General features: G+C 43.2%; 1 protein-coding gene across 1 annotated transcript; it reads left to right on the forward strand.

Moving 5' to 3' along the window:
• The first annotated feature begins 3,194 nt into the window (after nt 1-3,194).
• LOC129593029 (uncharacterized) lies at nt 3,195-6,970 on the forward strand. The gene is made up of 4 exons (XM_055489213.1): nt 3,195-3,326; nt 4,628-5,051; nt 5,112-5,942; nt 6,025-6,970. The coding sequence occupies exons 2-4, from the start codon at nt 4,976-4,978 to the stop codon at nt 6,624-6,626; spliced, it is 1,509 nt and encodes a 502-aa protein (XP_055345188.1). The 5' UTR covers nt 3,195-3,326; nt 4,628-4,975; the 3' UTR covers nt 6,627-6,970.
• Nucleotides 6,971-14,766: the final 7,796 nt, after the last annotated feature.

Below are 14,766 nucleotides of genomic sequence, written 5' to 3' on the forward strand. Positions count from 1 at the left end.
CAATGTTTGTAACAATCGACAGGGATGCATGAAATCAATGCTAAGTGCATTCGCAGCAAGAAAATTGTTTTTCTTATTTTTTTTCTGTTTTTCCAAGTTGGCCATCAGGTAGAGTTTCAAACATCACGCGAGAAACTTTACGAAAACAAAATTAGTACAACGCATTAGGACCGTCTGTACTTGAGACGGTCGACGTTACGGACAACGCCATTCCCCTACTCAAGGGCTTTTTAATTTTTTAATTACGCAAAATCAACGGTATAAATTGAACTTATTTCCGTACAGTACAGCGTTATCAAGTAAGTACTGTAAGTTTATCGGGCTGTTCGATTTTGGTAGGACCACTCTTCTAAACAACGCTAAAAACAAAGAGCCGCATTTATTGAGTGAACTGACCGAGATAGCGACCGAGATAGTGAGTGACCGAGATAGCACCAGCGACCATCGAGCAAAATTGCTTATTGACTGAGAGACTGACCTAGATACCACTACTGTCCAGTAAGCTAAATCGCTAATTGACTAAGTAAGTGACCAAGATTTTTGCGGTTGATCGTATTTACTAGATAAGCCTTATGAATAATACGATCAGTCGATCACCTATTGTTAAGATGCGAGTGGGCATCGCTTGGGCACAAGTTATTGTCCAGAGACGTTATCGTCGTACATCCAACCGCCTCTGGTGTATCCTTTCCAGCCTTGTGCCTAATAAAATCGGCACGAATGGAAGAAGCATGGTCGTGTATTATGTACGAGTACATCACAGTTCGTGTTACTTCTATTGGTAGACCAAAATAAGCCTGAAGAATATACCGACCGTAGCCTCGACGTAGCGCCCACTTGTTGCGTAAAAGCAATAAGTAGCCGATACGTCCATGCTAGCGCTCGATTAAGTACTAAAGTAGCATCTCAACAGACCATGCTGATTTATTCTGAGCGAAAGTGTAGCTGTCCACGATCTCAATTACTGTACTGCATTCAGAAAACAGAGGAACGTCGGCACGTTATGCGTGTGGGTATTACGAGAGGTCACACAGAATATATATTCTAATAGCAATAATTAACGCATACGCCATGAAAATATTAAGGCAATGTTATGAAAAGCATAAACGCGGCTCATACAAGTCCACGTGTATTTATTACTCCCGAAACGAGCAATCTAATGTATACTGAGTAAAGTAGTCGATAGTGCTGCTCGCTGCATAAAATCTTATCGATACGGACCAAAGACCGTCAGTGTTCGAATTGTTTCAAGGCAGTTTTAAAGCGACTTCTGAAGGTAACCGCATGTGCATCACAATAGACGCAGCGGCAAAATGATAACGCTTCAGTTTATAGCCTTTTGGAGAGAATTATCTGCATGATCGGTATTGTTATTTTCGGGCTGCTGATAAGCGATAAAATTCTCCGGCCGTGGCTCAACAACTCGGTGTCTGGGTTTGTAGGGAGACAAGCCGGAAAATGAACTATCTTTTCTATCACCATCCGTGCTGTGGTTCGTTAACTGCGGTCGCAGCTTTGCGCTAGATATGAAAGTAAAAATTCTATTAATTTTTATAGCTCTTGGTACGTGCAGTTCACTATTAAGTCTTTACCGCATTTAAGCGAACAAATTATTGATCTAAGCGATCTCGTTATCTGAGCGTCAAGGTTTCACTGCAATACTGCATCAGTATTTATCTGTACATATACGAAGCGTTGCAACAATCGACTATTTAGTTGTGTCGAAGTTTAGAGGAAGACAACATTACATAAGAAATTAATAACAAAAAATAACACTCGATACAACGGTCAAAATGGTATGCCAATAATCATTATGTTTAAGCACGTCGGCTACTGTTGCCGATGAACATGTTTCTTCGACATTCTGCCATGGGCGATAATTGTGGGACGATGGAATTAACTTAAGTTCACCAAGATTCGAATACAGTAAGACCTCGTCCCGAATTCTAAGCGAATCTCGTTGCGATACAGCAACTCCACCTCGCGAGGTGGCTTCGCGTACCGTATCTGTAGGCGTGGCCACTGCATACAGCCACCTCGTGCGGTTGAGCAACCGTACCATAACGAGATTCGCTTCGAATTCGGGACAAGGCCTTAAAATTCGAATTCGGCAATCGGTAAAATTTGAATATCGAAAAAACCACAAAATCCCTTATTTTTACAGTAGTCAAACTTAGTCAGCATGCATGTACAGTACTGTAGCACCCGTTGCAACAGTGAGCAAACACACTACTCATTTAATCCCCACTATACACGCTGTTTTCTGCAGCGTACACTTGTATGATGACTGGACATATTATCTGAATTGAAGATTATTCTGGCTGTTCGATCCAATGTTAACGCAGACCTTTTCGCTAAGCTCTGCCAACGGAAAATAAGAACTGATAATCTTGTCTACTCGTACACATTAGAGTGATGTACTGGCGTATTTATGGCCATAATTAAATCTTGAGGTATCACTCCTATAAGAAAATATCTGTAAGGCGGCATGTATCCCCAAATTCGCGTACTGCGCGGAAACTTTCGCTTTCGCGCTCTTCCAAAGACATACTCGTATTACTGTCATTGTTTTGTAATATTCTGTAGTGAAATAAAACTTGAACAAATTGGTATGGAAACCATTTGTGCCCGGCAGAAAAATTTCCGCTCTTGTACACGAATCTGGTGCTACAGTATATAATGGCAAACTGACAATGAATAAGTACGTACAGATACTGTACATAAGTAGAAAAAAACAAGAGTAAGCGCAGCTGTGCACGGACACCCATTGTACTGTACCATTTCCGAAGCTTTTGCGGTGAAAAGACGATGTTTTACGGAAAATTGAGCCCATCGAATCTGCAAGCGATTGCGAAGCGAAATGTCTGGTTGCTTACTTATCGCTTTTTGCTGGCTTATTGAAGATAATTACATACATCAGTCTGTCGCCAGTAAAGTTCCATATTACGCGTCCTCAATCACCTCTGGCTTTCTTATCTCCGGTCTGGTTTTGTATTGACCAGGATTATGATTCATAACATTCCGAACCGATCTGCTTTTTAACTGGTCGAAGGAAAGATACGGCACGTTTTACAAATACCCGCGTGAACAGCTCCGTTTTGCAAATACGCATCACGGCATCAGGCATGCAAGTCATGAAAACAACAGTCTACTACGCACATACACTTTAATACATTTACATAAGCGTCTAAATGAGCAATTATAAATTGATCTATTATCAGACTATTAAGTAACTTACGTTAATTACAATTTACAGTTTACACTGCGTTAATTAATTCATAAATGTACTGTACCTGGCGGGCAGTGTACCATGTCGGCTAACAACGGTATGTAAACGTTTCCAGTTTAATTCAGCGCCGCAAAATGAACTGACACCTAATTAGCAACTGATATGCTTAATTAGTTAATTGATCTGCTTACTTAATTAATTTTTGACAAAGGCGAAACCTTCTTTGCAAAAAATATCTCAGCACGTTCTTTAGAAGAGCGGCGCAAAATATTCTGATCCATCGCGCTAATTGTTTCCCTCTTATACGTGCAATTAGCAAGGTACTACGTAGCTTCTCTTTAGAAAATTTAAAGCGACGATTATTTTGTAAGAAAAATGTGAGGTTCTTTTAGTCAAAATTTTTGAAGTATCATTTCCTGTTATTATTCTCATTCCTTATCTCTTCGCTGGTCTCCGAGTCTCCGGTGCCGCTCATGCAAATCGTCTTACGATAAATACATTTTGCCGGTGATGCGCGACCAGTAAGCGTAGCATTCAAACATCACTCGCATAAGTCCATCGGTATGTGTTGTTATTGGTTATTACTTATCTGTTTGGACTTTGAGCCAAAAAAATTGTTAAAGCAATACCAGGCTGGGAATGATAAAGCTGGATATGCTTGAGGTCTGCTATTTTATGAGATAAGCCCAGCTTTCGATATTCCGTAACGTATTTTTGTATATGCAGAAGCGGGGTAAAAATACGAGTACTAACAGCGTTACGCTTGTGCAGGTTAGCACTAAATTTTAAATGATAGCATTTTCCGCTTAAGTAACACAAAAAAGCCCTTGAGTAGGGTGACGTTGTCCGTAACGTCGACCGTCCCAAGTACAGACGGTCTTAGTGCTGTGTTTTTGCTTTTGTGAAGTTTCTCGCGTGATGTTTGAAGTTCTACCTGATGGCTAACTTTGAAAAGTAGAAAAAATTTTTCCTTGCTGTGAATGCACGCCAGCATTGATTTCATGCATCCCTGTCGATTTTTAGAAACATTATCTTTCTTTTAATTTTTCTAGTGCGAATATGAAGCCGATGAATACCCAATAGCATAAATCCGAACTTAAGTTCCGATAAAACATTTTGCGCAATCCAGAAGAAAATTCGAAACAAGTCTTAATCGCGCGTTAACAATAACGGTACAATGCATAAAGACTTCTGCTGAAATATTCTGTGAGTTTAGCGATTGGCACCATCCGCTTAAGCTACTGTAGTCGTTCACTGTCAGTCTGCAAAACTTTTGCCACTCGGACGAACCCTGAGGTTACAGCGTTTCCGGATAACTCAGCATCCGCATGGTGTCGCGCAGCTGGTGCAGTTCCGTGTCCGCTGAAAATTGGATGACTAATTAATGTCACGCTTTAGGGCAACACGACTGCGTGGATAATACTTATTTGCCGTTTAACAAGGCCTTTGCATAATCCCAGTGTCAGGCTGTCAGCAAAACTCCATGTAAATTTTGTTGCCAAAAAGCGACTTGCACTGATTAGTGGTGCTATTTACTGCTTTTCAGTTTTACTTAATTGATTTGCGCAAGGCTGCTTCCGCAACGATTCGCTGCACTCTAAATGCTTACAGTATTGTCAGAAGTTGTAATTCTGCGCGATTATTGTGTGCATTGTCAAAGTTGTCATTGTGAGCGTTGTGTCAATTACTTTGATTGCAGCAACATTTGCGTGTTGCCAATTAATTTTCCAGTGAAAACGCAGCATTATGCATTCATTTCAAATCCTTCTTGCATGCGTAATTCTTCTGGGGTCTGCACCGAACAGCTTTGGGATAGGCAGAGGTAAGCTTATCACTCCAGCGAACATCTGTCGAACACTTGGCACTTGCTTTTGATCAGTAGATTGGCATTTCCAAAAGGCAATGACATTTTCGCCGCTGCCCGATTTCAGCACGGAACTGATAACGCGCGATCAATGTGAGTTGCAGTTCACCGCCCACTGCGGAGTGCGCTTTAACATTGGCAACTCCTTCGCGTGCGCCCAGAAACAGGGACTGGCCATCAACTGCAGCAGTGAAGCCTCAAACGAGGAAGTACAGCAACTGGCGCTAGCGTTGTCCAAGCCGCCACTCAAGGCGGTCTTCGTCAGTCTGAATGATGGACCCCAAGTTGCCTTTGAGAACTTGGCGCCAGTGCGCGAACAGGCGGTGGTCTTCCAGCTGCACAACTGCCGTTCTCCGCGCGCCACCAAGAACCTGGCCCAACTGCGGCTGCCGCATTTGCTGGAATTCAGCGTGCATCACTGCCGCGCCTTGGACGTCAGACGAGCCGACTTTTGGCAGTCCGCCAAACTCCGACTCATCCAGTTCGCTAACTCCACGATAGAATCCCTCGAAGTTGGCACCTTCGCGGATTTACCGGGATTGCGTCTGCTGTCGTTGGAGCGCGGAATCTTAGAAATGGAAATTTTTCAAGCAGATATTTGGACCTATTTAGTGAGACTGCACTGCGGCTGCGAGTTCAAGCACTTCCGGCGCTGGTTTAGTATCAGCGGACTAAAGCAATACGCGGACGAGGGGGAAATATACCGCATCGAGTACGACTCTTGGCGCAACGAGAACCTGGGATTTAACGATGTCTTTCTGCCCATCGACTGTGCCGAAGCACCATTTCCCAACAGAGACGTTGTTCTTCATACTAATCTGTATTCGTTTTCGGTTAACGAAGACCTTTGTAAGTGTGGAATATAAACTCTAAAATTAAATACAACGAAATCGTAGGAAGGTTAACTGTTGGAAGCAAAATATTCTTGCAGACAAGGAAGAATTCCCGGAGCGTTGTGAAAACAACACAAAAACCAGCGACGAGTTTCCTACGTTTTCAAGCGAGCCGATGACTCAGAATGAATGCACCGCACTGCGTGAGCTAACTCATTGCAGTTGGCTGCGGCGGAATTACCAGTCCTGCGAGGAGCATTGGCCTAGAGGACATATTCGGTCAAATACTAGTTGCACTACTTACGAAGATCAGGTGCGGGAGATACGTCAGCTGGCCAAAGCCATGGCGCTGCAGCCGCCACGACCGGCAGGATGGACCATTAAAGGTGACCTTCCCATCACACCCGCCGACTTAGCACCCCTTCGGCGGACCATCGTGAGGTTCGACCTCGTTCGATGCACGAGCAGTCGCTCGACGACCATAGCCAGGGATTTCCAATTGACCAGTCTGCTGGACTTTGGAATTTCAAAATGCAACGACCTGAACGTGCAGCGCGACGACTTTCAACGCCTTTATTACTTGCGTATGCTAGTGTTTTCCAACACCACGATCCGCAGTCTACAGTTGGATGCGTTCGGTTATTTGCCCGCATTGCGGTTGTTGAGTCTGGAACACGGACTGTATTACACGAATTTGTAACCGACACGGGATTTTTGACCGCGAATTCGCGATTACTTGTGGCGATTGCATTGTGGCTGCGATTTTGCCTGGTTCCGACAATGGTGGACTAACAACACGCTGCTCTTGCACGATGGCAACCACGATGATGGCGAACTGTTCGCCATAAAGGACTACGAAAGCAGCTTTCCATTTACTTGGGAACGTATTTTTCTGCCTATCGACTGTTCGAAGCCGATTCCGCAGGGTGCAGAAGGCATCAACCGTACCGGAACCGCATTCTCTCGCCATGTAAAGTCTTGCATTGCATAATAGTGAGTGCGACAGCGTGGTGTTTGAAATTTAGAACTTCGCTGCTTGTTAATTTGCGCTGTCATAAAGAAGATGATGTTCAGACAGTGCCAGTAACTGTAGCCGTAGGTATTTTGCTTTGCTGTTGTGATTTTAACGTGTGCAATAACTGAGTTTCGTTGCGCCGGACGTCAAAATACGAGTTGCTGTGTTCAAACGACACCATCCAAGTAGTACATGATTTTTCTGACGGTTCGTACCAGATTTAAATTTTGGTACAGATTTTTTTCTTCTCGCGGTTGCAGTCTCGGCACTATCACATCTACAATCTGCGGCGTAAGCGTAAAAGGTTTTCTCTAACGTCGAGTTATCTGGCTTTATACCTTGATAATACTGTTTAATTCCCGAGTTTTGTTCTTAAGTAGCCTGATTATAAGTCGGCTTTAGCATAAAACTGTATTTGAGCAGATGAGTTACAGTAAGAAAACTATGTATTTTACAGAGAAGGAAAATTTTGTGATTTTAAGCCCGCTTAATGGCCAGTAGCGCTAAATACCCTAAGTCAGTACTTAATTCAGAACTAAGTAAGTACTAACTCAATCCTTCCTGGGTTATTTGGAAAGGATTTTCTAAACAGATGTCAACTCTGCAGGCGCACTGACGGAGTCGTGTCTAAATTTACTAAACAAGCGAAGCCGCAATGTACATTTCGGTGATTGGTTGCGTGACTTGCGTCGATAATCCGTAAAGCTGACAGTCTGCATCACTCGCTACACCAATTACGAAGGAAATTAATCACCACGCTTGTACTGGCTTACACAAATACGCTGACTGACAACGAACATTGGAGAAAATTAATATGTGCATCATAATTCTTTCCTTGTCTGTTGATTTATTACAGTGAATGCTGACGCTGTGAACAAACGCACAAGTCCCGTTCATAAACACCCTTGCTGTTTACACCATCAACGACATTCGGGAAGCTATTATTAACATTATATGTGACACTGCGTCTCGCTGTGCGTGTAACTTGTATGTACGTCTTGTAATTGTATTGCACTTGATCTTTACTAATTGTTTATCGCCTAATTGGGAGGTGAATATAACAGCAATGGGAAGAAAATGGCCATACAGGTCGAACTGCACTTCTTGAGCAAAATAATGGCATCTTTAAATAATGACACTCTTTAAAGTAGATTATGGAATAACAAGACACTTGACGCTCCTTTACTAACAAGTTAGCCTACAACAGAAGAACAACAATAGAGCAACTTCGCCGGGACAGCCGAAACGATCGTTGACTTGAAGGCATTACTGTATGTGACCGGCAAAAATGTCCCCCCTGTCCCCCCGGACATTTTTGCCGTGTCCCCCCTGCAACCACCTCCAAAACGGTAACCCTTTGGCCACAATGGTGACATGGGGGACTTACAACGGAAAGCTGATTTTCAGGTCAATCGGTGACCTTTGAAAAACTGCCACCAACGTTACCACAGCGTTACCAGTCAAAAACAACTGAAGGACATTAGTCACCGAAGGGACACTATTGCCGGAACGAAATTAGTGTTGTCCGGCATGGGGGACATTATTGCCGGAACGAAATTAATGGTGTCCGGCATGGGGGACATTATTGCCGGAACGAAATTACTGTTGTCCGGCACATTATTGCCGGATCGAAATTACTGGTGTCCTGCATGGGGGACATTATTGCCGGAACGAAATTACTGGTGTCCGGCATGGGGGACATTATTGCCGGAACGAAATTACTGGTGTCCGGCATGGGGGACATTATTGCCGGAACGAAACTAGTGTTGTCCGGCATGGGGGACATTATTGCCGGAACGAAATTACTGGTGTCCGGCATGGGGGACATTATTGCCGGAACGAAATTACTGGTGTCCGGCATGGGGGACATTATTGCCATAACGAAATTACTGGTGTCCGGCATGGGGGACATTATTGCCGGAACGAAATTACTGGTGTCCGGCATGGGGGACATTATTGCCGGAACGAAATTACTGGTGTCCGGCATGGGGGACATTATTGCCGGAACGAAATTACTGGTGTCCGGCATGGGGGACATTATTGCTGGAACGAAATTACTGGTGTCCGGCATGGGGGACATTATTGCCATAACGAAATTACTGGTGTCCGGCATGGGGGACATTATTGCCGGAACGAAATTTCTGGTGTCCGGCATTAGTGTTGTTCGGCATGGGGGAACGAAATTACTGGTGTCCGGCATGGGGGACATTATTGCCGGAACGAAATTAGTGTTGTCCGGCATGGGGGACATTATTGCCGGAACGAAATTAGTTTTGTCCGGCACAGGAAACCAGTTTTTTTTCGATGTTTACGTACTTGTCGCATTGTCGAGCTTTACGTATTTGACGGCCAATGCAAGCTCCATATACCCGCGGAATGTCGTTCTTTGCCGTCCGAAGGTTATGAATGGATAGTACCAGTTAATGCTATGTAACAGCAGCAGTAGTGATATCAAGTAATGGTGGCACACTTATCGTTAATGGTTGCGATGGTGGTACTGCGGCTGAAAGTGTTTCTACACTGCAAGTTTTGGATCGGTTTTTTTCACGCTTTAATCAGCTGTTATGATCTGAATTTCGATTTTGCTAATTCTTTTTTTTTGAATTATGATTTCGTTAATTCTAGGAAACCCATGTCTCAGATTAAAAGAGTTTGTAGAATTTCCGTTCAAAGTAGAATAAATAGGAGTCTTTAAAAAAAATGCCGAACGTAAGCAACCGTCCGCGCTGCACGAGCCGAACTGGATTATCCCTTACTCTGCTTGTCCATTTGGTTTATTCCTTATATTAATTTAACGCATCTGCCGGTGCCGGTGCTCCTTTCTTGACAGTCTTTCTGACACAAACTGCCGATGCTCCTTTCTTGACAGTCTTGTCACACATTAATAATGTTGACTGAAGCCCTTTTTTCGGCCTTTTTTTAATTTTTGTAAGCTTTTAAGATACTTTGCCGTTATTCTGCTTCAACTGTTACGTTTTGTTGTGCTTTATCAGATCAGTTATGTTTATCAGATCTTGCAGAGGACTCTTTCAGTTCGCGGATGCCACCGCACTGCATTTACGCATTAGAAATTATTACTTTCTGCTGAAGCGGGCTTGCAACTTGCGGCTTGCAGTGGTTGTACCGTTACACGACATTTCATAACTCGAGATTTCACAACGTAACATTTCACAACCCACATTTCATGACCGTAACGTAACTAACGTTTCATGACCACAACTTTTCACAACCGTAACACTTCATGACCGACAGCAACATTTTGATTTTGCAGTTTAGTTTAATCGCTGCTCAGACAAAAACCCTAGGCATTCGAGATAAACCGAAATAAAAATCCAACATAAACCATCCATATCACAAAAATTTAGATAAAAATCTTACAGATGTGCTATTTGGCAACCACTTTGTAAAGACCCTTTTCACATACCGTAACTGTAAATTTAAGATAATCTAATCACGCCAAAAGATGAAGTATGAAAGCCGTACTATCATCGCTTAGCCATCTCCCGATACTCTTTATTTTTTTCGTTTGCATATATCGCACTAATGGTCAGCGGCAATGTTACGGATAATATTGCATAACATTGTGCAGAAATTATGTTTGACCTTATGCAGCTTTATCTCGAACTATCTGCATATAAACGACACAGGAGAAACTTTTCCACAGCAGCAGAAGAGCAAGAAATATATGCCCCAAGATCATATGGCCCAGCCTAATGTAGAATATTAAAACGTTAATTTTGATGTACATGAACGAAAAACGATCTCCAATGTTTTATTGTCAAGTACGATAATCTCTGGACGTATTTAGGTTAACACGAATCTGCAGGTATCTGAAATAGGTTTTACCCGAGCGGTTTTCAGAAATAATAGTAGCACCATAATCTCCGTATTTTGTACTGGCAACAATATTAATTAATTTTTGTTTCATGGACATCATGGTGAGGTTTTTAAACATATTAACCTTACTGACTTGTAGGTAATGCTTAATAAAAGCCGTCTAACTTTACTGATTCTACCATTTGTCAACAATAATAAAGGTAACGTTGTTTTTTTTGCACTATTCAAATTATTTTCTGGCCGGATTTAAAGATAATATTAATTAGGCGTTTTCATTAAGTTTTTTTAAGTGCCGAATTTCCGGTTTCGTCATGAAATGTTTTGGTCATGAAATGTTGTGGTCATGAAATGTTCTGGTTACGAAATGTTGTGGTCATGAACTGTTACGGTCATGAAATGTTACGGTTGTGAAAACTCCACAATACCTGATTTAACTCAGTCATAAACTGTATACACGATAAATCTACCTAATCTAACAATTATAGTAACTGCTGTAGTAAATGCTGTTTTGTTCTGGTGCATAGTTTGTACTCGTACCATGATACTTATTAAAGGTTAATACATTTTAGTAACTTAAGATAACACCGGCAGCACACTACCAGCATAACGCCATCAGCACCATACCACAACTACATCTGTAGAAAACACGAACGCCACATCGCCACATCCATAAGATAACTGTCATGTCTGCAAGAAAAAGCATCTTGCACTGTAATACCGTCAGCACCAGTAACTTTGACCAGGAGAACGCGTTATAAACACGCTAAGAACTGTAATTTATGATCCTTTTACTTTTCGATTGGTCCATGCGGTCACAATAAAATATCGTATGTTTTAATACTGCCAAATTCGCAGCAAAGCAATTATTATTAAATTCATAATCAAGCGAAAAACAAAATAATAGAACGACGCAAAAAACTGCTCTGAAAGCCCATCTAAAAAAATGCGTAAAATTAGCAGTACAACGCTGTATGTATTGCAAAAAAAATAATTTCATACAGATTCGTTACGCTCAAGCATTTAAAGTTTCTGATAGTATGCATAGGTATCTGATAAAAAGTACACTTCCACATTTCGCTAATGTAATGTTTCCAGCTGAATACAATCAATACATAGAAACTGAGTAAAGCATGGTGTGAAAAACCTTCAAGCACAAAACGAGGTAAACGCTGCATACGAACAATGGTAGCACAATACATTTTAAGAACTGAGAACACTTTTAAACGCGCTTCACAACTTCAATACCTTACGTAACCACTCAGTTCTTTGATTTATATTTTTGCTTTTGATAAACAGCTAACTTTTCGTCAATCAATAGGAATCTATACAATATTAGTTCAGAACAGAACACAGCATTTTTACTGGGACCCAAAAATTTTGCTGGAAATTTGCAATACAGAAAGATCTACAACACTCCTTATTCAGAAGCTGCAATAGATTATCACTTCTATAGAATAAAAAGCAATGACTATCCGTCGAAAGGAAACTCTTTTTTACCACCAAACTCATGCCAGCAATAATGTCCCCCATGCCGGACACCAGTAATTTTGTTCCGGCAATAATGTTCCCCATGCCGGACAACACTAATTTCGTTCCGGCAATAATGTCCCCCAAGCCGGACACCAGTAATTTCGTTCCGGCAATAATGTCCCCCATGCCGGACACCATTAATTTCGATCCGGCAATAATGTGCCGGACAACACTAGTTTCGTTCCGGCAATAATGTCCCCCATGCCGGACAACACTAGTTTCGTTCCGGCAATAATGTCGCCCATGCCGGACAACACTAGTTTCGTTCCGGCAATAATGTCGCCCATGCCGGACACCACTAATTTCGTTCCGGCAATAATGTCGCCCATGCCGGACAACACTAGTTTCGTTCCGGCAATAATGTCGCCCATGCCGGACAACACTAGTTTCGTTCCGGCAATAATGTCGCCCATGCCGGACACCACTAATTTCGTTCCGGCAATAATGTCCCCCATGCCGGACAACACTCGTTTCGTTCCGGCAATAATGTCCCCCATGCCGGACACCAGTAATTTCGTTCCGGCAATAATGTCCCCCATGCCGGACAACACTAATTTCGTTCCGGCAATAATGTCCCCCATGCCGGACAACACTAGTTTCGTTCCGGCAATAATGTCGCCCATGCCGGACAACACTGGTTTCGTTCCGGCAATAATGTACCCCATGCCGGACACCACTAATTTCGTTCCGGCAATAATGTCCCCCATGCCGGACACCAGTAATTTCGTTCCGGCAATAATGTCCCCCATGCCGGACACCACTAATTTCGTTCCGGCAATAATGTCCCCCATGCCGGACACCAGTAATTTCGTTCCGGCAATAATGTCCCCCATGCCGGACACCAGTAATTTCGTTCCGGCAATAATGTTCCCCATGCCGGACACCAGTAATTTCGTTCCGGCAATAATGTCCCCCATGCCGGACACCAGTAATTTCGTTCCGGCAATAATGTCCCCCATGCCGGACACCAGTAATTTCGTTCCGGCAATAATGTCCCCCATGCCGGACACCATTAATTTCGTTCCGGCAATAATGTCCCCCATGCCGGACAACACTAATTTCGTTCCGGCAGTAGTGTCCCTTCGGTGACTAATGTCCTTCAGTTGTTTTTGACTGGTAACGCTGTGGTAACGTTGGTGGCAGTTTTTCAAAGGTCACCGATTGACCTGAAAATCAGCTTTCTGTTGTAAGTCCCCCATGTCACCATTGTGGCCAAAGGGTTACCGTTTTGGAGGTGGTGGCAGGGGGGACACGGCAAAAATGTCCGTGGGGACAGGGGGGACATTTTTGCCGGTCACAACTGTACCAGTGATGAAAAATGGCCTTTGGAAAATATATCAATAATTGTTGCTCTCTGTTTGATAAAGTACCCGCAGATTACTGATACTGTTAGGTTCCAAGTATGGTGGTGCAGCGCAGTTTCATGGCAGCCTGTTGAATATGTATGATACCCTCTGACTGAAGAGGATGGTTCTCCTGGAATTTTGACGACGTATGCACGTTTCCGCGCATTTTGCACGAACAGCTGTGGCAGATTTGAAGTGTACAGATATATGCGGCATGATCGTTACCTGGAAGCTGCATTGCAAAAGTTCTTATTGGACAATCGGCTGGGACTATGCAGTGGAAAGTAAGAAGCCCATGTCGTATATCCTCTCTTCTTGTAATCGATCTGTATGCATAAATGCCGCTGACATGCGAATAAATCGACGTAATTCCCAGAGACCTTATCATCCGTTCCTTCCATTTGCGAGGCTTCAGCCTTCATTGAACAGACAATGCTGTTGTAAGCAAGTCATAATGGGTACATAAGGCAGACTATCGACAATCGAGGTTTTCATTGCACCCATGTTAGCCAACATTTGTAAAAATGAGCATTACCAGTGTTGTTTACGACCTTGCTGTTCTTGTTCCATTGTGCGTCGCCTACGCCAAGGCTGACGATAGTAAGTGAACGTAGACTTTTTGCGTTAATACAAGTCGTACACCCTTGACCTTTGGTCTTTGTGCAGCTTCTGTGCCCAAACGATGTGTTGACACAGTTTGCCAGACAAACAACCAATGTGACAGAACCTGCGGCCCAGACTGTGATGATGGACAATGTGAATGTTTCCACGATCCACCGCAGAAAGAGCTAAAGAATGGGACGTGCCAAAGAATAATCAGCAAATCCGAACCTCCAGGTAACGGCGCCCCCAGCACTCCAATGCACCTGTTCCCAGCAGTGAATACTAACCCACCAAAGCCTGCAACACCGGTTGGCCGTTCTACTGCATTCCCTATCATTGTCACTACTAACGTGGACCGTCTATCCACAGTCAAACCTTCGGTGACACACACACACACTAGCGTTGTCACTCGCGAGGACAGTCCGCCTACGGTCACGCCATCTGTACGAACACGCCCTTCCGTTGTCACTGGCGCTCCGTCCACGGTCATGCCATCTGTCACCCAAACG

The sequence above is a fragment of the Paramacrobiotus metropolitanus genome, unplaced genomic scaffold (assembly GCF_019649055.1).
Source record: "Paramacrobiotus metropolitanus isolate TYO unplaced genomic scaffold, Prichtersi_v1.0 Parri_scaffold0000058, whole genome shotgun sequence".
Lineage (NCBI taxonomy): Eukaryota > Metazoa > Tardigrada > Eutardigrada > Parachela > Macrobiotidae > Paramacrobiotus > Paramacrobiotus metropolitanus.